This window comes from Stegodyphus dumicola, chromosome 3, assembly GCF_044657685.1.
Source record: "Stegodyphus dumicola isolate Sdum_Otavi_A_Nest chromosome 3, ASM4465768v1".
NCBI classification, from domain to species: Eukaryota; Metazoa; Arthropoda; class Arachnida; order Araneae; family Eresidae; genus Stegodyphus; species Stegodyphus dumicola.
The window spans coordinates 115,903,484-115,929,406 of NC_140770.1; the positions used below are offsets into that span (position 1 = coordinate 115,903,484).

General features: G+C 31.2%; 2 protein-coding genes across 2 annotated transcripts in view; one reads left to right on the top strand and one right to left on the bottom strand.

Annotated features, from left to right (window-relative positions):
- LOC118187202 (uncharacterized) overlaps positions 1 to 25,923 on the top strand; it is a 129,297-nt gene that overhangs the window by 100,063 nt on the left and 3,311 nt on the right. The window lies entirely within an intron of this gene.
- The window catches only part of LOC118187247 (sn-1-specific diacylglycerol lipase ABHD11-like), a 35,521-nt gene continuing 23,578 nt past the window's right edge, over positions 13,981 to 25,923 (bottom strand). The window contains exons 3-6 of the mRNA XM_085813215.1: positions 23,834 to 24,007; positions 20,449 to 20,631; positions 19,095 to 19,294; positions 13,981 to 17,210 (exon numbers count right to left, since the gene is read on the bottom strand). Coding sequence (XP_085669341.1) covers positions 17,081 to 17,210; positions 19,095 to 19,294; positions 20,449 to 20,631; positions 23,834 to 24,007 — 687 coding nt within the window. The 3' untranslated portion in view covers positions 13,981 to 17,080. The remainder of the gene's footprint in view (positions 17,211 to 19,094; positions 19,295 to 20,448; positions 20,632 to 23,833; positions 24,008 to 25,923) is intronic.

Genomic DNA, 25,923 nt, shown 5'->3' on the forward strand with positions numbered 1-25,923 from the left:
TCATCCAAAGAAATGCGCTGGCTCACGATGGACCATGTTAGCGGATGAAAAGTAGACACAAACGTTCGTTATTGCGTTTATTTGACAGTGTGGGAAGAACAAGTTCGTACAATAGATATTTGGTGGTCGTGTGTGCTTAATGCATGATATAATTAAAGAAAATAAGAGTAGACAATCTCCTATAACAAAAGAATATATTAAGTACTAAATTACAATTTAAATTACATTGCAGAGATCAACGCAGAGCTCGGAACACAGTTCATGCTACCGTCGCGTACAGTTGTCTGACGAGAAGTGTGAGTGAGTAATGACGTCGCTTTGCTGCTCCGATTAAGAACTGGATTTTACACGTGGCGCCATCTCATGAATAGAAGTTGAAGTATCTGTCGGAACGCCACAGTACTCCCCCCCCAAGTACCATCGGTACGTTATAAGTACTTTGGGTTAAATTTAACCTTTCTTCCAGATCTGGTAGTTTTAGGTTGCTCTTTAACGGGATGTAAGCTTTCTTCCGGGAGTGATGTTGATGAGGAAGTTGTTGGATCTTGCATTAGAAATGCTGGTTTGAGACGATCGATTCCAATCACTGATTGTTTGCCATTGCAGATGATGGTGAAATGTTTCGGTGTTCGTTTGACAACTTTGAATGGACCATCATATGAAGGTGTTAAAGTTGGCTTAATTGCATCGTTGCGCACGAATACGTGCGAAGATGTCTCAAGCGCAGGATGTACAAAATAGCTTGGCTGGTTATGCGAAGATGCTAGGGTTGGCGAGATATTGCTCATGGTCTCACGTAAACGTTGAAGGAATGTTGGAGGGTCAATAACTGGAGTAGATTCTGGGTGAAAGAATTCACCTGGCAGACGGAGGGTTGCACCATATAACATTTCAGCACAAGTGCTACCAATGTCTTCTTTGAATGCTGTGCGAAGACCAAGCAAGACTAGGGGTAAGGCTTCTGTCCAGTGTGTGCTACTGTGGCACTTCAGACCTTGTTTGAGAGATCGGTGAAAGCGTTCCACCATCCCATTTCCATATGGATGGTATGGTGTTGTGCGAATATGGCGAATGCCAAGAAGAGAGGTGAGGGATGCGAACAAGTGACATTGAAATTGTCGGCCTTGGTCAGTAGTGATGGTGGTAGGCATGCCAAATCTTGAAAGCCACTGGGAGATGAATGCTCGAGCTACAGTTTCAGCGGATATATTTTCAATAGGAATGGCTTCAGGCCATCTTGTGTACCGATCAATACAAGTGAGGAGATAAGTGTAACCATTTGAAGGAGGCAATGGGCCAACCAAGTCTAAGTGCACATGATCAAAGCGTCTTGCTGGAAGGTTAAATTGTTGAATGGGGCTGTGAGTGTGACGGGATACTTTACACCGTTGACATCTAATACATGAACGAGTCCATTCTGTGATGTCTTGATTCATTGCTGGCCAGACAAATCTGTCTGCAAACAGCTTTTTGGTGGCACGGATTCCAGGATGTGCCAAATTGTGCAAGGCATTAAACACTTCACGTCTAAAATTGACAGGAATATAGGGACGTATTCTATTGTTCTCTATGTCACAGTAAATTTTAAGCGTTGGATCAATGTGCAGCGGTTGTAACTGAAGGGAGGTTTGTGGATTTGAGATTAGGTTCTTGAGTTCCTCATCATGCAATTGAGCTTTTGCAATTTCAGAGAAATCTGGGGTAGTGAGGTTGATATTGCTTACCCGAGACAAGGCATCAGCGACACAATTATCAGTACCAGAGACATATCTGATATCTGTACTAAACTGGGCGATGAAATCCAGATGTCGAAGCTGACGAGGAGAACATGAGTCAGAGTTTTTTCTAAAAGCGAAGGTTAATGGTCGATGATCGGTGAAAATGATGAAGTCGTGTCCTTCCAAGTTGTGCCGGAAGTATTTAACAGCACAGTACACAGCAAGTAGCTCCCTGTCATATGTGCTGCATTTCCTTTCTGCAGTAGTAAGTTTTCTGGAGAAGAATGCCATTGGGGAAAGTCCTTTAGTGGTATGGGCTTGAAGCACTGCTCCTATGGCCGTGTCAGATGCATCTACCATTATAGAGAGCTGATCACTAGGTGAGTGATAAGAAAGTGTGGCTGCATTTGCCAGATCGTGTTTGCATTGCACGAATGCTGCAGATGCAGATTCAGTCCAAGGGACAGCTCGTTGATCTTTTTTTTTTTTTTTTTTTTTGCTATTCTTCAGAAACTCATGTAGGCAGGCTTGTGTTTTTGCGGCATTTGGCAGAAAGCGTCGGTAGAAATTTAACATTGCTAGAAAACGCTTCAGTTCAGAGATAGTTTTGGGCTGAGGTAGGTCGTTAATTGCTTTGACTCTTTCCGGTAAAGGTTTGACTCCATTCTGGGTGATAAGACATCCAAGAAAGGAAACTGAGGGTTGACCAAGTACACATTTGGATGGATTTAGTTTTAATCCATGATCTTTAAGGCGAGTGAAAATCTGACGCAGATGTTGAAAATGTTCTTCCGCATCTGTAGATGCAACCAGGATATCATCAAAATATGGGATGCAGAAATCGAGGCCAGACAGTACTTGGTGTATGAAACGCTGAAATGTTTGGCCAGCATTTCGAAGGCCAAATGGCATATATAAGTACTCAAAGAGACCAAATGGTGTAGTCACTGCGACCTTGGGCACATCTTCAGCATGCACTGGGATCTGATGATATGCTCTGGCAAGATAGAGGGTAGAAAATATGTTTGTTCCATGAAAAAGATGGGTACAGTCTTGGATATGTGGGACTGGATATCTGTCAGGGACTGTGACGGCATTAAGTCGACGATAATCTCCACAAGGCCGCCGGTCACCATTAGACTTTTTAACCATGCAGAAAAAATTTACGTAACGATACACACACAAATAAGACAGGGTCAGCAATTACACACACAAATAATATTTTACCGAAATGCATTTGAAAAGAAACCCTTATTTGAGAAAAAATGATGCGTTCATTTTGTATTGCGCACACACAAAATCCCCACTTCACACTGCTAAGGCACTTTCGAAGGAAAAAAAGGAAATCACTCCTGTAGCACATGGGAAAAAAATTCACTACTTTCGAACACTGAGGGAAGAATTTTGCCGTAGTATGTTGCAGAAAAATTACTGATGTAGCACATTTAGCGAAAATCACTATTGTATCACATTTGTCACAAAAGTTGAATGATCGAAGAATTATTGCACGACTGGCGAAGTCAGCGGAACTGAACAGATGACATTGATGATTTGCTGAAGCTCCTTGCGATGATATGCACGACTTTGAAAAAAACACAAGCAATATATATCAATAATTCTAGAAATAATTGAAAGGGTACGTTGTAGCGTACGTTTAATGTCCATATTCGTTGTTATTTTTAGTCAGTTCTTCAGAATGCCTTGGATGCACGTGGCTTAGGGTCGTTGAAAATCCATTGTCAGTAGCGTGCTCAGTCAAAAGGTCACCACTTTTGGTGGTCGTGTGTGCTTAATACATGATATAATTAAAGAAAATAAGAGTAGACAATCTCCTATAACAAAAGAATATATTAAGTACTAAGTTACAATTTAAATTACATTGCAGAGATCAACGCAGAGCTCGGAACACAGTTCATGCTACCGTCGCGTACAGTTGTCTGACGAGAAGTGTGAGTGAGTAATGACGTCGCTTTGCTGCTCCGATTAAGAACTGGATTTTACACGTGGCGCCATCTCATGAATAGAAGTTGAAGTATCTGTCGGAACGCCACAGATATACAGGTGGTTCGGCGCTTGCAGGCGCCCTCTTGCAGGGAACAAAATCAAATTTTACATAAGGCGCGAACACACTAAAGCACCAGAAGTGACACTAAGTTGCTTTGTATTATTTTAGGTCTCACTAGATACTAAGAATAAGTTTTACATGAATTTTTACATTTTTGTGTTTAAACCTTGTGCCACGCTAAGGAATAATGAAAGGCAATAACTCACTTCATTATGCAGAGATAATTTTTAAGAGTAAGCAGTTAGTTATAAATTAAATTAGGTAGTTAGAAAACCTTAGTCAGTATGGATTTACATGATTACTATTAAATTTTACTTATTTTTTTAACAATATTGTTAAAAGCCCCTATTAAAATCCCGATCTAATAAAATTTCACACTTTAAAATACATGCAATTTATGTCATGATTCTTAAACGATATTAGGATAATTATACATCAAAAGCTACAAAAAATTTATGTTTTGTAGCAACAACACTCAACAAAATATTTATGCATCTTTTTTATTTGAAGCCTTCCCAGACATTTTGGCTTAATTAGGCTTATATCAATTTTCTTCTCTTTAAACATCTTTCCTAACAATTAAAAATCTGTTTGAATACACAAACCAATGTTCTGACTAGTTTCTGCGTACTTTATCTCCTAAGTTATCAATCTCTCCACAATGTACCTATGAGGGATTAATTGAGTTGGGAAAAGTTAAATAGTCCAAAAACTCCCGACAGACATGAAGCAAGTTATCACTATGTCTCAAAGTAACTACAAAGTCAGATAAACATTTAAATAAGCCTCTTATTTAAAAAGAGCTTAAAGGCATGCTCTTATGCTAACCAATTCAATTGCAGTTTGTGGTCATGTAATTAAGCAAGAACAATCAAATTCAAACAAAAAAATGTGGACTAGTGGTCAAAGACTAAACAATTTAATTTTAATTTAAGCTGGCTCAGTAACTCTATCGTCATAACAAATTCAAATGTCAGCAGCGATAATGCAAAGACAAAAAGTTGCAAATTATCAGAGCTGGCAAGAACTAATGCAACGAGCAAGCGGAGATTAAAAACACATTCTATCTTGCACACCAAAAACTTCAGTTTAAAAACTGCCTAAGCGATTTGCATTCTGGGGAGGAAATAGAAAAGGGAAAGTATAGTAAAGGTTGAAATTATAAACAACTGGATAATTTACATAATAATACCTGTATATATATTTGAAGAATAATTTTCTTTCTCTGCATGTACTCAGTTTCTAAGCTGCTAATTTTATTTCTTTAGTAATATGAACATTCAGGAGAAATAGGAAATATATATGGTAAGGGCAGGTTACAGAGTTAGTGTGGCAGAATTTTTAGAATTTAATGACACACCGAGCAACAAATGTAGAAATGGCAAAACATTTAGAATTTAGAGCAGGCATTGGAAGCAGAATTTAGAAAGGCACTAGTCAGCAAAATTTAGGATCTACAGAGATAAGTTTAATATTCCATGTGATTGCACCAAGTGAGAAAATGTCTAGCGTCAGACCTGTGTATGATGCATTAAAACATATTAGATGAATCTTTTAAATTGCCAGTTTTCAATTTCTTTGTTAATAAAAAATTCCTTTCTATAATGCCTGTCCATGTGATAAGATTAGAAGCATTTTTGATATTTTTCCTATTTGTGTCTAGTGAAAAGTAGAGAAAATAAAGGGAAGATAAGCATGTTAAGAAAAAGATTTTAGTATCAGAAGTAAAGCATTCAAATATTATGTTTTCATTGTTCTTCCAGATGTTCTCCAAAAAGTAAGAAATTCATTGCAAACTTTCTGCAAAATACATCCATTACGTGTTAATACCATAGAGACATTTTTTATTTTGTCACAATTTTCTAAAATCTTCTGGAATGGTGGGTCTATAAATCTTGCTTTCAAATCCTTCTAAACTTTCCAAGTTGCAATGTCTAATGTCCGGAAGAAAAATTACGCCTACCAATTTTGTAACAGCAAACAGACAGAAATATTTTTATGGAAAAAGTGTGAAATTAATTTTATAGAGAAAACGGATGCATATTCTGAGAATTCTGAACACTCTGAGACAATTACATGAGAAAACTCTTATCATGAAAAAATTAAAAAGATATTTTTAATTAATATGTTATTTTTAAATATAATTTCAATATATTACCATAACTTTAGTGATATTTATCAATGTTAGAATGTTTAAAAAAAATCGTCGAAAAATTCCCAAATCATGGAAATTAAAATTTTCTATAGAAACTGATCTTAAAAATTGCCAAAATGTTGATAAGTCGCCAAATTTAGAGCCGTTCAATAAAAGAATTTCACATCCCCAAATGCGAAAAGTTGTTTAAGAGCTCTTCATTAGAAAAAGTGAAATAATTTCGAAATACTTGTTTCACTTCTTGCTTAGAAACTCTAGTATCCCACCATTTATATTAGAAATAGGAACAAATCATAACTCATTCAAATAACCATATTTATTAGTGAATCGTCAAAAATATACCTCGAAACTCAAAATGGCAGTCGTAAAAACAGACAGAAATTTCACAGGATTAAAATTAAGGACCTTCTGCCAATTTTGGCCAAAATTAAGGACTTTTAAGGACCAAAAATCGATTCCAAAAAACTTAAGGACTTTTAAGGACCGTACGAACCCTGTAATTCGTTAATTAACAACAGGCGATTAAATATAAAAGAATAATATCTTATGTTTTTCCGAACTGCAACATACTCGAATGAAAAGTGAAACAACGTAAAATCGTGTTTCCAGACTAATAGCCCCTTTTGGGTTAAAAAAAATAAAAATGTATTCACCAACCTTAAATTTAATACCTACGAATATTCTGCCGATACACTCTGCACAGAAAATGCTAAATAATTTCAACAATAAAATAAGTTTGCTTTGTTAGTTAGAAAGTTAATTTGCATAGCACACTTCCATTAAATATGCCACGCTGAATTTTTTGAATATGGAAATTTAGTTTGTTTTCATCCAAAAAGTTTAGATTATAGGTATTCTACTGCCTCTTAGCACTTATAAACTATGATTTAATTTTCAACTTGCTCCATAAGTTTCCTCCTCTGCCTGAATGACCAGTTCCTAAAATATTCCAGACTGGTATTCTTGATATGCATAATTCAATGCTATTCACATAATATTTTCGAGCTCTAGTGTTTGCCATTCTTTTTCCCTCCCAGAAAGATGTTGTCATTACTAAACCTTCTGATCTGACCATAATCCAGATCATGTTGATGAATTCATTATGCCCACAAAAAAACAGCACTTATTGATAGTCAGAGCTTTGTAGCACCTCATATGTGACAGTATGAATCAGTGCAGCACTATTCCATTCTCACTGAGAACAAACACTACAGAGGACACATCCAAGGGTCCTCTACCACCAAATCCTTGAGGGATTTTCAGAAAGACAGAATTTCAAATATCCTCATATCACAAAGAAACTATATATTTACAAACATCTGTCTACAAGATTACAATTACAGCCCTACAATATATAACAACTGGCATTATATTAACCATGATACAAACCAGCACAGTCCTACCGAAAATCGCACAGTTTGTAGAAATACCAGCCCTGGAGAGTAAATCTGCTGCTGGAGTTTGATAAAGGCAGGAAAGTGCATTTTTATACTCCTAAGCAATGAATGTTTCTTCTCCACTATAAAAGCAGAAAATAGTATCAGTAGCCGAATCCAATCTCTCTTCTTCCATTAGCTAACTAAAATAGAAAATTATGAACACTGCTAATGCATTCTACAGTTTTCTCTTACCTTGGATCTTTTTTAAAACATACTGCTGAAGGCTTCATCAGAATAAGCATTTCCAGATTAACAAGATAATGTAGCTGAACACAAACGTTTTCTTTTATGTATAGTGCAAGTGATAAGTAGTAGCTAGGTATAACGAGCAAATTTAAACAAAATTATTAACCTAACTTTAAAATAATTCAACTATACTTTTCAGTCACTTCCCCCTCAGAGCTGGTAAACAATAATTCCCTCTTCTCATACAAAAATAAAATAATAATAATAAAATATATATATATATATATATATATATATATATAAGTTGCATAATATGCTATCACATAACAGATAAAATAATATACTTTGAATAAACTCTCCTTCAACAATACATGTAGGTATAATCCCTTTTCTAAAATTTTTCCCCTCTTGAAAAAGGTAGGTTACCAATCAAAGATAACCGAACTCTTTTGTTTTCACACATGACTATTTTAAATTCTAAGACTTCAAACAATTAGATCCCTTATTTCACACACAATCATTCAATAAATCTAGGAATACAGGTATTTGATATTAAACTATTTACATTTGCTTAAACTGGAACAAAATTCCAGTGCAGAAGTAACACCCAACCAAACTAAAAAAAATTGGAAAAAAAATAAATCAGAATTTTCTCAGTGACAAAAATAATTCTTAAATGATAAAAATACACAGCAAGGAATGAGGACTTTTTTTAATAACATACTAACTTTAAAAATGTGTAATGAGTACCAGTAAATGCAGTCACCAGTTTTTTTAATGCAAACAGTTAAAATTACTATTTGTAACTTTTGATGAAAAAATTGGAAGCGCATTATGAGGATGTAAAATTTAAAAAATAGGCAAAAGAGCAAACTTTGGCATAGATGTTTTGTATTATAACTACCAATTTCAAGGGCCTGCCTGATTTTAACAGAGTTCGTACATATTTCTGCACATGGAAATTAAGTACTTTTAAAGACCATTAATGAAAATAAAATAAAATAAGCTGGGAGCTGAATCAATTCAATTATACATACTATCTATACCTGAACTTCACTTTCAAAATGCCACCCTAAGAATAAAACAGATCTCTTAAGTAGGATGTATTATTATTAAACATAATTTAATAAACATAACTTGAGCATAAAACCAGCTCTGCAAAACTTTCAAGTAGCATTAAATACTTTACACTTATCATAGTTCATCATATTTTGAAGATTAGAGACATTTTATTTACGTTTCAGTAACAGTTAGCTTTATGCTGATTTTTTCTTTTATATCTTTTATGTTTGTTACATAGTTGTTGAATTTAGAGATTAGTAAATAGGAGGCAGATTTTTTGTTAAACGACATATGAGAAAAAGAGAAAAAAATAATAATAATAATAATAATCAGCATGATTCGCAAAAGAAGAATGGCTGTTGCTTCCTTAGAGAGAGACCTTCATTGGAAAAACTATCTGGGGGGGGGGGGAACTTACTATAAAAATTTACAAATGAAGGCATTTTAAAATAATTACATAGCTATTTTGCTTTTGCTAAGAATTATTCCGTAAATTGTGTTTTATAGCATTTACTACAAGGTTCGTACACATTTCTGCACACGGAAATTAAGTACTTTTAAGGGCCATCAATAAAAAAATTAAGGACCTATGAGCAAATGGGAACTGAATAAATTCAATTAAAAATATTATATATGCCTGAATTTCACTTTTGTAATACCATCTAAAAATAAAATAGATCCCTAAGTAGTATGCATTATTAATAAACATGAATTAATTAACATAATTATTAATAAGTTTGAGAATAAAATAAACTTTATGCAATTTATCAAGTAGCATTATTTATTTTACACTTACAATAGTTGGACGTATTTGAAAGAAGATAAGTGACATTTATGTTTTACTAACCGTTAGTTTTATGTCACATATGTGGTTAGTCTAGAGGTTTAGTAAATAGCAGGTAGATTTTATGTCAAATGGCATAGGTTACAATGAGAAGTAAGATCATAATCAGCATGGTTTATAACCCAAAAGAGTGAATGTTGTCACCACTGCTGCTTGTCTAGAGGGGCTGATTAGAACAAACCTGAAAGGCCTGATGTAGGCACGGTTGGCAAGTGTTGAAAGTTAGTCAGGCTCTGTTTGATGCAGTTAGTGCCATAGCTTTGTGTAGAGTTCCATGAGTTGTAACCCAGTTAATATACTTTCAGGTTCCAATAAGCCATTAAAGCACCAGAGGTGATAAGTTGTTTTGTATTATTTTAAGTCTCACTAGATGCAAAGAATAAGTTTTACTTGAATTTCTACATTTTTTGTGTTTTATCTTGTGACCACAGTGAGTATTAATGAAAGGCACTAACTCACTTTAATATGTAGAGATAATTTTTAAGGGTAACCAGTTAGTTATAAATAACTCATTAGCTAATTAGATAACTTTAAATATTATGGATTTACATGGCCACTATTAAAATTTATTTTTTAACAATAGTTGTTAAAATAGCCATATTAAAATCAAAATCTAATAAAATTTCACAGTTTAAAATACATGTAATTTATGACATTGATTCTTAACGATATTAGTATAATTACACATTAAAAGCTACAAAACATTTATGTTTTATAACAACACTCAATATTCATCTGTCATTTTGATTTGAAGCCTTCCCAAACATTCGGGCTAGTTTATATCGATTTCCTTCTCCTTAAGCATCTTTTCTAACAATTAGAGATTTGTCTCAATATGCAAACCAATGCTCTCACTAGTTTCTGTGTGCCTTATCTCCTAACTTGTCAACCTCTCCACAATGTACCTATGAGGGTTTACTTGATCTGGTAAAAGTTAAATAGTCCACAGCCCCTCACAGACATGAAGCAAATTATCGCTATGTCTGAAAGTAACTACAATATCAGACAATCGATTAAATAAGGCTCTTACTTAAAAAATAAAGGCATGTTCTCATGCTAACGAAATCAATTACAGCTCACGGTGACATAATTAAACAAGAACAGTCAAATTCAAATTAAAAATGTGGATTAGTGGTCAAAGATTATACAATTTAGTTTTAATTTAATCTGGCTCAGTAACTCTATCATATGAGGAAATAGAAATGGTAAACTATAGTAAAGGCTGAAATCATAAACAATTGGCTAATTTACATAATAACTGCACATATCTTTGAAGAATAATTTTCTTTATGTATTCAGTTTCTTTCTTCAACACATTTCCTTTTCATTTAAAAATTTTGGGATTTAATTAAGGATTTCAGTTATTCTAAAAAACAGTAAATGCATTTAGAATGTATAGAAAAAGTGGCTAATTTTATTTCTTTAGTAATATGAACATTCAGAAGAAATATGAAATATATATGGTAAGGGACGGTTACAGAGCTGGTGTGGCAGAATTTTTAGAATTTAGTGACACACCAAACAACAAAATCTAGAAATGGCAAAACTTTTAGAATTTAGAGCAGGCACTGGAAGCAGATTTTAGGATCCATAGAGATTGCATCAGGTGGGAAAATGCCTAAGTGTCAGCTCTGCATATGATGTATTAAGACATATTAGATGAATCTTTTAAATTGTAAGTTTTCAATTTCTTTATAAATAAAAAATCTCTTCCTATATTGCCTGCCCATGTGATAAGATTAGAAGCCTTTTGATATTTTCCACACTTGTGTCTAGTGAAAAGTAGAGAAAATAAAGGGAAGATAAACAATGATTCTTGTATCAGGAGTAAAACATTCAAATATTATGTTTTCATTCTTCTTCCAGACGTTCTCCAAAAAGTAAGAAATTCATTGCAAACTTTCTGTAAAATACATCCATTATGTGTTAATACCATGGAGACATTTTTCATTTTGTCATATATTTCTCGAATCTTCTAGAATTGTGGGTCTCTAAATCTTGCTTTCAAATCCTTCTAAATTTTCCAAGCTGCAATGTCTAAAATACTAAAGAAAAATTATCCCTACCAATTCTGTAACAGCAAAAAGCCAGAACTCTTTTGGAAAAAAAAGGAGGGAAAAAGTGTAAAATTAATTTTACAGAGAAAACTGTGCATATTCTGAGAATTTTGAATATTCTGAGACAATTACATGGGAAAAACACTTACTATGAAAAAATTAAAAAGAAGAAATTTTTAATTAATTACATAGCTAATTTTGCTTTTGCTAGGAGCTATTTCATAAATTGTCCTTTATGGCATTATACCTTGCTTATTTTTCAGATTCAAAATATTGTACAATAAGTTGCCAAAATGAAACTTTATAATATGACAGAGAAAAATAAAGATTTTTTTATTTTAATGTTATTTTTTAAACATAATTTCTATTTATCACCATCATTTTAATTAAATTTATCAATATTACGATGTTTTAAAAAGTAGTCATCGAAAAATTCTCAGATCTCGAAATAAAAAATTTTCTATAGAAACTGATCTTAAAATCCTCAAATTTAGAACAGTTTAATAAAAGAATTCACATCTCCAAAAGCAAAAAGTTGTTTAAGAGCTCTTTGTTAAAAAAAAATGAATTTCGAAAAGCTTATGTTTCACTTCTTGCTTAGAAACTCGAGTATCCAATCATTTATATTAGAAATAGAAACTAATTATAACCCATATATTTATTCAAAAGATAACCATGTATGTCAGTGAATCACTAAAAATATTCCTCCAAAATGCTAATTCACACTGAAAATGGCAGACGTAAAAACAGACAGAAATTTCAGATGATTAAAATTAAGGACCTTCTGCTGATTTTGGCCCAAAATTAAGGACTTTTAAGGACCAAAAATCGATTCAAAAAAATCTAAGGACTTTCAAGGACTGTATGAACCCTGTATTACCTTGTTTATTTTTCAGACTCAAAATATTGTAACAATAAAGTCGTTAAATGGAAAGTAATGTCACTTTACAACATGATAGGGAAAAATAATGTTTTATCTTAATGTTACTTCTTAAAGATGGTTTTAATATATTATCACATTTTTTAATGAAATTTATCAATGTTGTAATATATTTAAAATAATCATTGAAAAATCCACAAATTCCAAAGTAAAAATTTTGTACAGAAATTTATCTTAAAATTGGCATAAGTCACCAAATTTAGAGTCATTTAATAAAAGAATTCATATCCCCATATGGGCAAACATGTTTAAGAGCTTTTCAGTAGAAAAAGAAATAATTTCAAAATGCTTGTTTCACTTCCTGGCAAGAAACTCGAGTATCACAGCATTAATATTAGAACAGTACAATGACTTGTTTCAAATGATAAATAACAGTGTGATACTTGGGTTTCAAATGATAACAATGCAATATTCAACTTTCAAATGGAACAAACTCAAATGATAACCCATGAAATAATAATATTTGTCAGTGAATGATCAAAAATATTCCTCCAAATTGGTTATTCCTACTTAAAATGGCAGTCATAAAAACAGATAGAAATTTCAGATGATTAAAATTAAGGACCTTCTGCCAATTCTGGCCAAAATTAAGGACCTTGAAAGACCAAAATTCAAATCTAAAAAACCTGAGGACATTTATGGACTCTTAAGAACTATACGAACCCTGTTTTAAAGGGTAGACTACTTCAGTATTTTTATTATTGCTAACAATAATGACATATAGTACTTTTCTAACGAACAAGTACAATAATATTACTCATGCAAAATCATGTAGGCCTGTATTTTTGATAAATAGTGCACATTACAAATGCATTATGTTTTATTGATAACACGAGAACAGCTGTCTGTGTACAATTTTTTAACTATACATGAATACTTTAATTTTTCGACAAGCATAATTAAGACCACAAATTCTTAAACTCTTTTTTCTAGCTCATAAAAATTACACCAGTTAACAGCAACAAATTTATAAAGAAAAATTATCCCTTTAGGTTCTTGCTTTAGGTTCATAGCTTACATATATGAGATAACCAGCAGTGTTACTTGACTCTCTTTGAAGAACTAAAGCATGATATATTTTCACATATCTGCTCTACATAAATAGTAGCAGCATACCAATATACTTAAATGAGGAAATGGCCATGCTTTTCTTCAGTAATCTATGGAAAAATCATGCAACTTCCATGCACTAGATATCATGATTTTAGATGGAGACAACAAAACATTAGTTCAAGCTTTAAAAAAGGGGGTGAAAATTTTAGGAATAATAAGTTGTATATTTGGTTGGCAGATGTACAATCAAAAATCAGGACAGTTGACATTTTTGCATATGCTTTTTTATTTCATAAATTTAATACTTTGTTTTAGTTTCCAAAAGGTTTTAAAAAGATTACATATACAAATATTAACAGTCAAATTTATCAATCTAAATTTGGAAAGATTAAAATTTAGTTTATACAGAAAGCTTGTTTATTATTGTAATTTTTTACAGGTTGCTATAATGAATGAGTCAATTAAGGTAAAATAAGTTTATTGGTGAGCCCAAGTCAAGTAAATACAGTTAAACACAGAACTTATATAACCTGGAATAAACATGTTTTAGTAAAATTATTTTGCAAAAGTTTTTAGTGTAATTTTAAATACTTTTCCAACACAATCAATATATTTTGCACATTTAAATATGTATTATAATAAATGAGCAACTCACAACATATGCCCAAAGGAGAATTTAACGCTGAAATATTTACCGAATGCACAAACCACGTATTAACCCCTTAACTGCCGCGGGCGTATATATATGCCTTGCTCAGCCGATGCGTTAACTGCCCCAGGCGTATATATACGTCCTTCCAAACTGCTATCATTTGCTTTGCGCTGCTACACCTAAAATTATTCGCAAAGTTAACGCATCGGCTGCGCATCTGGGGCAGTTAACGCATCGGCTGAGCAAGGCGTATATATACGCCCGCGGCAGTTAAGGGGTTAAGAAGTTAATATGAAGATGTACTTTGCATATTTTGAGTTTATCACATTATGCCTCTTTTAAATTAAAATTTTACCTTAAATAAAACAACATTTAATTTTCTTAAATCCCAACTGTATTTAGAGTACTATAATGAAGAAACAGACACACAATAATCAATAGTTTAGTTTTTTAAATTACAACAATAATTTAAAACACGACTTCCATATATAATGAGACATTTTATGATAGTAAATAACACTGAAATTTCTGAATATAACACATTAATTCATAACTAACTCTAAAGTGACAACAAATTACTGTATATCCAATAAAAATTATTACACAACACACAAAAATACTTCAAAATTGAGAATAAAAAATACTTCATATAAAATTCTAATAAAAATTACACATTAATAAAATTATTTTCCTTTAATAAAAAATACTGAAATAGATATCACAAGATGTATGAAATAGAATAAGGAACAGATCAACATCCAAAATACTGATTAACAAGTGCATATAAAAGAATCTACATCAGTGGTTCTCAACCTTTTGACTAATGTGTACCACTAAACAAAAATTGAAAAACTTTAGCATGACCACTACATTTCACAATGATTATTCTTTAATTTTTCAATAGAAATATTAAAAAAAAGTACACTTTGCCATTTGCACAACCTATTGGCTATTTGTATCAGAAAATTATTACATTAAAAATTAGTTACCATTTTAACTATCAAAATTTAAGTTATAATACTTATTCTAAAATTTAGTGTGAAATTTGGGTGTGCTTAAGAGATGTCTTAACATTTATGTCTGGTCTTATTTCACTTAGCTTAGATCATAAATTAGGATCCACTTTTAATTTTGTTCTGTATATATTTTCCAAATATAATATGGAAGAAAATCCTTGTTCACAGAAATAGGTCGAGCAAAAAAGCAGCAAAAATTTGATAGCTATATTTGGATTGCCTTTAAATTCTCTTTTTTTTTTTTTTTTTTTTTTTGGTTTCAGCCAATTAACAAGTGTGTTATTTTTTTAATCTGCAGTTTGATTTCGATTACAGGAAATTTCTATCAATTATTCTTTTTCTTCAGCAGATTTTTTAATTTAATTGTTACAAATACTTTGTTTCTTTGCATACCACCTACTTTCCTCTTGCGTACCAATGGTTGAGAATCGCTGATCTACATTATGAACAAAATTCAAAGTATAGTTGTGCCCTCGTATTCCCTGGTTGTTTAAAATTCCTTTTAAAATTAAATATATTTATATATGATTACAAAATATATGTTAAATAAAAATAGCCTATAATACTGTGAAATAGAGCAGCTCAAATGCATGTTCTCATGGCATTTCTGAGCATAAGTATAGCATACATGCACAATTTAAATATATATTTCATTGCTTATGAAGTCATTTGATAGAAAATGTTATTTTTATTGTTGAGGATTTGACTAAAAGTTGAAGTTATTTGCACTGTAGAGAATCCGCTGAAATATCAGAATCCTTCACTTTCATTCACATGAGAGGATGAAAGCAGGTAATTTCTTATCATACGTAATTTATCAAATAAAATCTTATTTGATTTCAGTATGTTACATTAAAACTGCATTACTTATAGCAATGGGTGTTAACCAATGTAGGTCTTGGAATGCATTATTCAAGAATATAAGGGCACAATTTACATTTTTCATTAACATAAGTTTCTTCCATGGGGGAGTTCATAAAACTGTGTCAATGCACTAATGTAAAATTGCAAAATTTCGCACTAGAAAACCATAGCATGATAATTCATTATCAACAAATACATGATTCATTATCAACAAATACAATATCATGTGAGATCATTAAAAATAATTTAACTGAGAAACATTTGTTACAATTTGCAAACTTTAGGCAGAAGTTACTCAACAATGTAATATTAATTTTGACAAATGGAATTGAATATTTTTATTGTATTTCCTCCATATTCTAAACATTTCAAGTGACACCAAGTTCACATTTTTATAGAATGCATTATTAAATTTTACACTTAAGAAGAAGTAGTCATGAGAAAAGTTTTCACAGTCTCAATAAAATGCATTTATTTTTAAAGAAAAATGCTCATTAAATATTTGATTGTTTTAATTTCTAATAAGTGTGAAGATCAGGTGCTTGAATTGCATAGAGAAAATTATCATAATTTTCCAACTTTAATTAAATTTATCTGATGAGCTAGGTAACATTGAACAAAATTCTGTATTTAGTATTTAATCCGTTTTAAGTATTTTTTTCCAAGAATTCTGAAAAAATAATAATACTTCAAACCTTTAACCATATTCAGTTAATAATGCTTACTAACAGTTTTTGGTTATTCCTCAATTTTTTTTTTTTTTGATTAAATTCCAAAACTGTCAAAATAACTGCTAAAACACATAATTTTACAGAAGACATAAAAAATTTTTATATTTGTCATATAAGTTAAATAATCTAACAATAGTAAAATGTCATGATATTTGGTAAATTATCAAATCAGCAATGTCATTACTGATATAAGTTTTTAGAATTACAATCATTAGGAAGTCTGAGTAATTTTTAATAATTCACAAAAATATCTCAGTAATTTTAACAGTTAAATATAACAACATATGTATACAGCAAATTATAAAAAATTGAGGACTTCACTCAGAAAACGCTCAGGGTAACGGGCACATACTTCATGACCAGCATTTTCAAAACAACAAAACACTGCTTTTGGAAAATGCTTTAAAATGATTTCCTTGTCATCTAAACTGTTGAGTAAAAAAGACACAGACATTAAACAAATTATTTGGGATAACAGATATAATACTTGCAATACAAAATTTCAAAAAAAAAAAAAATAAATAAATAAATAAATAAATAAAAATTATGTGAATTAATTAACACACAAAAACGGTTTACACATGTTCAATTTTTTTATTAATTTAGCATATAAAGATATTGCAGAATCAAATATATATGAATATTTCATAAAAAAATTTGAAGTAAATGTATAATTCTGAAGTATCTCAATAGATTAAAAAAGGTTACTTAAAACTGCAACTTAATGTTAACTATTTTTAAAATAACAAAAAATGTTCAGTATTTTAATTGCTGAATCAAAAATTAAAAATAATTAAGTAACTTGACGTCTTTTCAAAAATAATTTTAAATTGGTAAGTATATTACTTTCTTGGCACAAAACTTATTCAGATAATCTGTTAAATTAAAAGATTTAAAATGGGGAGGGAAGATATGAATTATCAAAATCTTAAATGTGTATTCAATCTATTGCTTGATGAAAACTTTTACTGTACAAAGTACAGGAAGTATTGTTATCATGAAAAATACCATATTTCAACCATTCCCAAATCTTTTGTTCGGACAGAATAAAGGATTCTTTTTCAAAAACAGACTGTAAAATTCAGTTTTTTTTTTTTTTTTTTTTTTTTTGGTATTTTGTAACATCTGTATGTATGTAGATATTTCGAATAACTAAAAATTATCTACTCACACACATGCCCTTAACCAGCCTTTACTTTCCCACTTGTTTGTTCTAGTCATATACTTCTAATTACAGCAGTGTTTTAAATAACAAAAATATTCATCTTTTCGCAATATCAAATTAATAATAATATTGGATAAACAATGAAATCCAAACTTTATACTTGTTAAAAAAAATTAAATAGTTTCTATCCCATGTGACAAAAATTGAGCAGGCTATTTAAAATTTGCAATTTTTTATGTCATTTCCAACTTATCTTAAGGGTTATGTGTTTGGTTGATTAAATTAGAATGATCTGAGGAAATAAGTTTAAATGAAGTGCAGCAAGACTGAGATAAAATTCTTGCTTTTTAAACATATTAAATTACTTAAATATCAATTAAACAAATAAAAACTGTGATCTAAGTTTAAAATTGAAAAATTAGATTTTACATGTCACTTCCAATGCGTTTCAAATTTAATAATCAATGATGGATAGAACAAGAGTACTTACAAATATTCTAAAATTATTGTCAAATTAGCTATATAATACATTTCTACAAGTTCTGCAAACAGTCTTATTCTCAGAAAACTTAGCTAAACAAACATGATTCTAAATTGCCTTTATTTGCCTCATTATAAAACATAACAATATACGTACACATATTTTTGTGACAATAAATACTGTACAGTTTAATATAAATGATCATATATTTAGAGTAGAAAAAAAGCGTTTCTTGAGAAAGGGTGACAGCAAAATTATTATATTTTAGTAAATGATTAGTCCTTGCATGGTAGCTATATAAACTAATATTCAAAGCAGCATAGCATTCATTAATTTTTTTATACCCCTTTGAGATTCTGCTTTGAACATGTTGTCAAATTGAAGTAATAAAATTGCAGGGTAGTTTTAACTGCCCTTGAATTAACCATGGATGTTGTTCCTGTTATTATCCCATTTAGTTAGGAGTTGATTGTATTCCATTAAATAAACTAATAATACCTTAATATTCAAGAAATTTATTATCTTTAATAATATATTCAAAATATTAAACAAAAGTATAATTTTAATAATAAATATTCTAAATAAAATTTAATGTTACATGCATGTTCATACTGGATTAGATAAAAGAAAAGTACTTTTCCAAATATATAAACTAAACAAACTTACATGCAAAAGTTTGATTGACCACCATATATAAATAATGCATCACCACTGAATGCATTATTCTGAGAAAAGTGACAAATAGGTGGGTTCTTTACTGCTTCCAAAAGCGCAGTCAGATTTGTTAGTGATACAAATCCATTTTCAGTTTTCTTTACTGGGAATTTCATAGACTGTATGACCTCTCTGTCCTCATCAGGAATCATCTAACAACAAAAAATTTTAAAAATCTGAAAATTTTCTTTATTATCAAAAATAAAATATCACAGAGAAATATTTTCCAGAAGCGATTTTATTAGCTAATCTTAGCTAGACTCATTAAAATTTAACATATTTCCCTACATTACAATTGTTTTAGGTGGCTGACCATGCCAGCCCATATGTTAGAAAAATATTAATAATCAATAGCATGTATTATTTTACAATATGAACAACATATGTCATTTCAATGATTCATGCTATACATTCTATACATTTTATAGCATTAAACTTACATTTTTTAAAATTCTGAATTAATCAACTATATATTTAAAAAATGAAGTAAAATAAAAAAAATCCTTTCAAACCTCTTAATTAATCTTTCAAAATTAGGGATTTAGAGCCTGTAAGATCTTTAAAAAGACGGCGAGTTCCTTACTTTTTGCGATAAGATATTATGTTTTAGGTACTTTTTAGGTAGTTTGATTCAGCCTTAAACACGTGCATTTTTTTTTACAAAAGAAAGGGAAATGTAGAAATTATTGACTATTAGATGCTTTTTCCTTATGGACTGAAAGATGCTAGATGCTTTTCCTTGATGAAGGAAAATTTAAAGGTACACCTGATTCCAAATTAGACAGATCAGTGATATACAGAAGAAAATATATATTTTTAGTGTAGAAAACATCATTCTATTTCTTTCTATCATAGCAGACAGCTTTCTCTTAAAAAAATTGTCAGAGTTTTTATACAGTGATTTTAATTCACCTAACCAGATTAAATGCCTTTATAAATTGTTAACAAGAATTAATTCTGTCATGTTCTATTTTAAAGTTATGTTATAAACTTCCTCTATTTTTTTTTTTTTTTTTTATTTTACAGATATTTTTAGTCTTTTTGATTTATCAGGCATCATCTCATTTTTTAATACATCTAAAATTTTTTCCATAGATTTAAAGAATTTATTTTCTAACATTTATTAACACTCATGACTTTGTTCAGATTTTTCAACTCTCTCCTCTATGAAGAAAGACTGGTTTTGGAGCAAATTCAATTGTGTCAGATGTCTTCATTAGCTCAGATAAACCCGTGTGAACAGCCCTTAATGGGCACCTCTTTCCAAATAAGTTAAAAAAAAATTGAAGACTTTTAAATTACTTACAGGAACAGTACGATAAATGCATTCTCTTAATTTCTGATGCATTGTGCCTTCAGTATCTGATTTACTTGATTGCTCAAAACATTTGATTAATTCTGCAACCATAGCTTGAAAAACATAATACAATTCTTGCTCTGGTTCTTTGGGAGACACATCTTCCACGATAATTTTTTCTACCTTTTCTGGCTAGGAAAAATACAAAAAAATGACAGCATAAAAACATGAAAATCAGAAGATTATAACATTGCACCAATTTAAAATTTTACTTATAGTCAATTTCAAATGAGTTAAAAAGCTTTAAAAAAATTATACAAATTGCCTAAAACTGTGCAGGCACAGGCTGAACGAAGGCCTATGCATATTTTTGTCTCAAATATTATTGAGCTCTTAGACATGTTATCTGTAATTACCTCCAAAGATTTTCCAGTTGTATTTTCAATTATTTAAAAGAGGAAGAGAAAAAGAAAACCTCTTGCTAGCCATGGTTTCCCATTTTGTACAACCACAGGCAAGAGCAAAAAAGTCAGTTTTATAAGCTTTTTCCCATATTTGCTCTTTTGTACAACATACAATTTGCTTTCTACAGCAGCTTTAGTAACACGGACAAAATGAGAGAAAGAGAACACATTCACAAATATTTTTTTATGGTTTATTCATTGTTTCATGCACATAAACATAATTTTCACAACTATTTTACTCAATTTATTTAATATAAACATATAGAAGTAATTTATCAAAGACATATGTACACAAAAAATGGTACTCTTCTGTTATTGGGACTGGATTAAGACAGTTATGTACGTAGGCACGTGTATATTGTACGTAGGCACATGTATATGTATGTATGTGCTCACCTGTGTATGTGTATACATACATATACAGGCATACATACATACATTTCTGAATTCAGTCCCAATAACAGAAGAGTATGTTGCAAAAGAAATACATTATTCATAAATTATTTCAAAATAGTAAAACAGATTTTTTCTCAAAAAAGTTTGAGCATCACTTTTAGCTGATTGCAGATTGAAAATAACAAACATATTGGCAATTTAGCAATAAAAATTGTGATAGCTGTGATAAATTTTACAAACTGAAAAATGTAAATCACGTGTAAATTAGAAATTCTGCTATCAGTTACCAGAATTGGAAATTCTGTCACCAATTTTGGTCACTTTCATTTCCGTGAATGTTTAAAACAGTTAGCAACAAATCACACTTTTTCAAGCCAACTTACAAGACTCAAAAAATTAGGAGATTTTTTCTAACAGCAAAAAGACTCTTTAAATGATAAAAATATTTTTTTAATAATTATTAACTCTAAACAGTCACTAATTAATATCAGCAGTTACTAATTCTGGTCAATCTATATTTAGGGGTGCCCCTTGGAATATCGGCAAGTTGTTGTTACATTTATAGTAACCTGAGTACTTGAATGTTATGAAAAATCTATTATGATGTAATTGGTTGCATGATTGCAGTGAATTTGACTGGTAGGAAAACATTTGTTGGACGTCAGTTATAAAGTAATTTGTGTATTGTGTGCTTTGCATCGTAAAATGGATGCTGGAGGTAAAGTGGGTGTTTGATGGTATAGAACGAGATAGCGGAAGGTGTTTTTTTTTTTTTTTTTTTTTTAATTTTATTTTTATTATTATTTTTTTTTTATATGTGGTTGAGGATAGAAAAAAAAGAAACTTTGGATGTAATTCAAAGGAATTATAAGTGTCCTGTTTGGACGAAGGAAATGCGTAGGGTCGAACGTACAGATTCTTCGGATGGCTTTCAATGGGTTTATCGCAAGAAAGTTTCAAATGGTCACCATATAAAGCATTCCATTAGAAAGGGAACATAGTCTGAGGAAAGTTTTGGGTGCTGTTAAGTAATTATGTGTGCCACAGACTGAAGACACAGAAATTTCTAAATAAGGTAAGTGGATATTTCCTTTGTGTAGTACATAGTGTTTTTTATGTCATTTCATTGTTTGATTTAAAATGCAGTTTATTAAGATTATATACTTTTTGTTTGGCTCTAGTGTAGAATTGGGTGCTATTTCGATTTTTAAGTGAAAATAGCGTAGCAACGATTTTTGGCACAAAAATCGCCACTACACAAAGCGAAAATAAGAAGTCAAAAAATTGCACAAACTCGGTGTCCAAGTACTACCAAAAAACACCAATTTTCGCCAAGGGGCATCCATTCATATATTTTTACCCTAAGTCTTAAGTACAAAAATACTTACATGTAAGAAACACATTTTATTGCATCTTTTAATGAAAACAAATACTTTAATTAGTTTTCGTTCAGCATGCATGACCCAATGCATTTACTGGCAGGTTATACTTCAGTAAGAGGCATTCTCCATTAATAACTTTTTGTCCCTTTGTTTTCACAGAAAAATTTTAATTTTACTTTTCTATCAATAAAACACAGGTTGTGCTTGTGCTTTTGTGAATGCACATTTCAGTAGATCAGCCCTTCCACCGTGTGAAATCGTAAAATCACAATGACAAACAGTGAATATTGCAATTGTATTACATTTCCTTGAAGAAATAATAGAAGGAAAGTCATCTGTGTATAATTTTTGAAAAGTACATGAGTATTTTACCCTTTTTGCAGACATAGCTAAAACAGAAGATCGTAATTTCTCAAACTATTTTTTGAAAGCATGTGCACAGACACTGGCTCAGTGACCAGATGAACGAAATAACAACTGTGATCTTGCTTTATGCTCATTAGCCACTGCATGCCAGATGATATGCAGTGCCGCTCAATGCTCTCTGGAGAACTGGAGCATAACATTTTCGGATGCATGTACTCTCACTCACAAAGCAGAAGTGTGCCATAATTTCTTCCTGATAAAACGACTTTGATTTTATTTTACATGTAATCTAGAGAAAACCAAATGCTTTCAAACACCCAAAATCAATTATTTATTTATTTGTAAATAATGAAGTATTAAGCCAAACTATATAAAAATTGCAAGAAACTTAAAAAATTAGAAAAAGTCAGAAGAAATATGCTGTAAATCAGGTTGGCAAGAGGATGGTCAGAAAAACGGGAGAATTAGCCACTCCAAGTCTGAATTGTGCCAATACCATTTTGTCTGTCTTGCCAATGCCACTACAAGAAATGTATGTCTTCAGTTCTTTTGAAGTAAATTCAAGTAAAGTTACTTTGTTGTTTATTTTCATACTTGGGGTTACTTTTGGTGTTCTGTTTCTTAGTCAAATAAAAAAGCCACCAAGAAAAAGTGAGCAGGCATAGTCAGTAGGTACTGATATTAAAATATACTTCTTAGAGAAAAATGCACCGTGGTTTAATATAAATTCCTGCATTTTTCATAAATTATTACAGTTATTTAAAATTTTAAGCAGATAATACTTACTGCTTTGAGAGCTAAAGACATTACTGCAATCCCACCCATGCTGTGACCAATGAAAGATGCTTTGGGTATGCTGTTTGTATCCATGAAATGTTCCAGATCTTCTGATAAAATATCAAAATTGAAGAAATCACTTCTTTCACTTTCACCATGATTTCTAGCATCGACAGCATACACCTAAAATAAATAGCACATAGGAAAATATTCTATAAATTACAATAATGAAATTTTTATTTCAACTAAAAATGCACAATAAATATTAACCTTCCAGCGGGCGCACGTATGTGTGACATACACTAGATTTTAATTTTGCATTTGTTTCGTAGACCAGAAGGCGCTATGACCGCGTGTCCTTGGCTATTCTCTCCTCTTCGTTCACCCTTCTTTCAGTCATCTGCTGGATTTCGAGGGGTTAATGTGAGTCTGAAGATTTACTATTTGTATTCCAGAAATACGCGCGACCGTTGAAGTAAGTTTTTGTTATATCTAATTTCCTTTTTTATTATAGAAAATCATTATTCTTTTGCATCTAAATCTTATGATTTTGTATAATTTGTGTGCATAATTACTTTTAATGATAAAATAGAAGCACTGTATGCGTCAAATACGAGCGACCGTGTATGATATTTTTGTTCTTTTCTTTTCAGTTATGGCGAATAAAAGTAAAATGATCGACATGAATGAACCGAAGAATCTTGAGATTATAAGAAATATACTTTTATGTGACAGTGAAGACGATGAGGACATTATTTTAGATGAAAGCATTACAGATGAAGACGAGCGAATTTCAGAAAAAGGTGATTCAGAATCGGAGATAAGTGCAGAGAGCAATTCTGAAGAGGGAAATTCTTTCTTCCGAAGTATATATAGCTCATCAAATGAAAAACAGAAAAGTCATTGATTCTTGCACATGGCATAAAAAGAAAACTAAACATGTGTGTAACATATGTGTTCATATTCATGGAGTCATCAGTGAAGTTAAATATCTAACAGATATTTTGGATATATGGAAATGCCTCTTTACTGATAGTTTGATAGAAATCATCGCTGAAGATACGAATAAGTTTATTTCTTCTGTGAAGTCTAATTATTCTCGTATAAGGGACAGCAGAAAAACGGATGGAGCAGAAATAAGCTCTTTTGAGCTTACTTTACTTAGCTGGTATTTATCATGGTAACAGAGTTCTGGAATCTTAAGGAACTGTGGAGAATGGAGGAATTTAAAGTAGTAATGAACTTGAAGAGATTTTTGTTTTTACTAAGAGCTTTACAGCTTGATTACATAAACACAAGAACAGAACGAAGAGGAGTCGACCGCTTGGCTCCAATAAGAAACATTTTTGAAAAGTTTGTCTCTAATTGCCAGAAGTGCTATTCACTTGGAGAGAATGTCACAACCGATGAGAAATTAGAAGTATTTTGAGAAAGATGTGGTTTCATTCAATACATTCCCAAAAAACCGAACAATTATGGCATAAAAATTTATGCCATGGTAGACGCTCGTATGTTTTACACATACAATATGGACATTTATGCTGGAGCGCAGCCAGATGGTCTTTTTATGCAAGCAACAAACCACAAGATGTTGTAAAAAGGTTGAGAGAACCTATTGGTAACACTGAAAGAAATGTAACCACAGACAACTGGTTTTTCAAGTTTTGAGTTAGTATGAAAAACAGATGAAAAAAATTGTCATTTGTAGGTACTGTGAAACACAATAAACCTCAAATTCTGGATCAGTTCAAGCTGACGAAAACTCGGGAACCCAATACGAGTCTTTTTGGATTTGAAAAAATATAAACGTCACATTGATTTCAAATCTTCATGATGACGTAGCAATAGATGAAAATACCCAAAACCAAAAGAAGCCTGAGATTATCACATTTTACAATCGTACCAAAAGAGGTGTGGATACAGTAAACAAACTCTGTGCTTCCTACAATGTTGCCAGGAACACCAAGCGTTGGTCTCTTGTAGTGTTCTTCTCTATGCTGAATATAGCAGCAATCAACAGCTACATAATTCATTCAACGAATAATAGTGAAAAATTACTTAGAAGGTAATATCTGTGAAAGCTAGCAAATGCTCTTGTG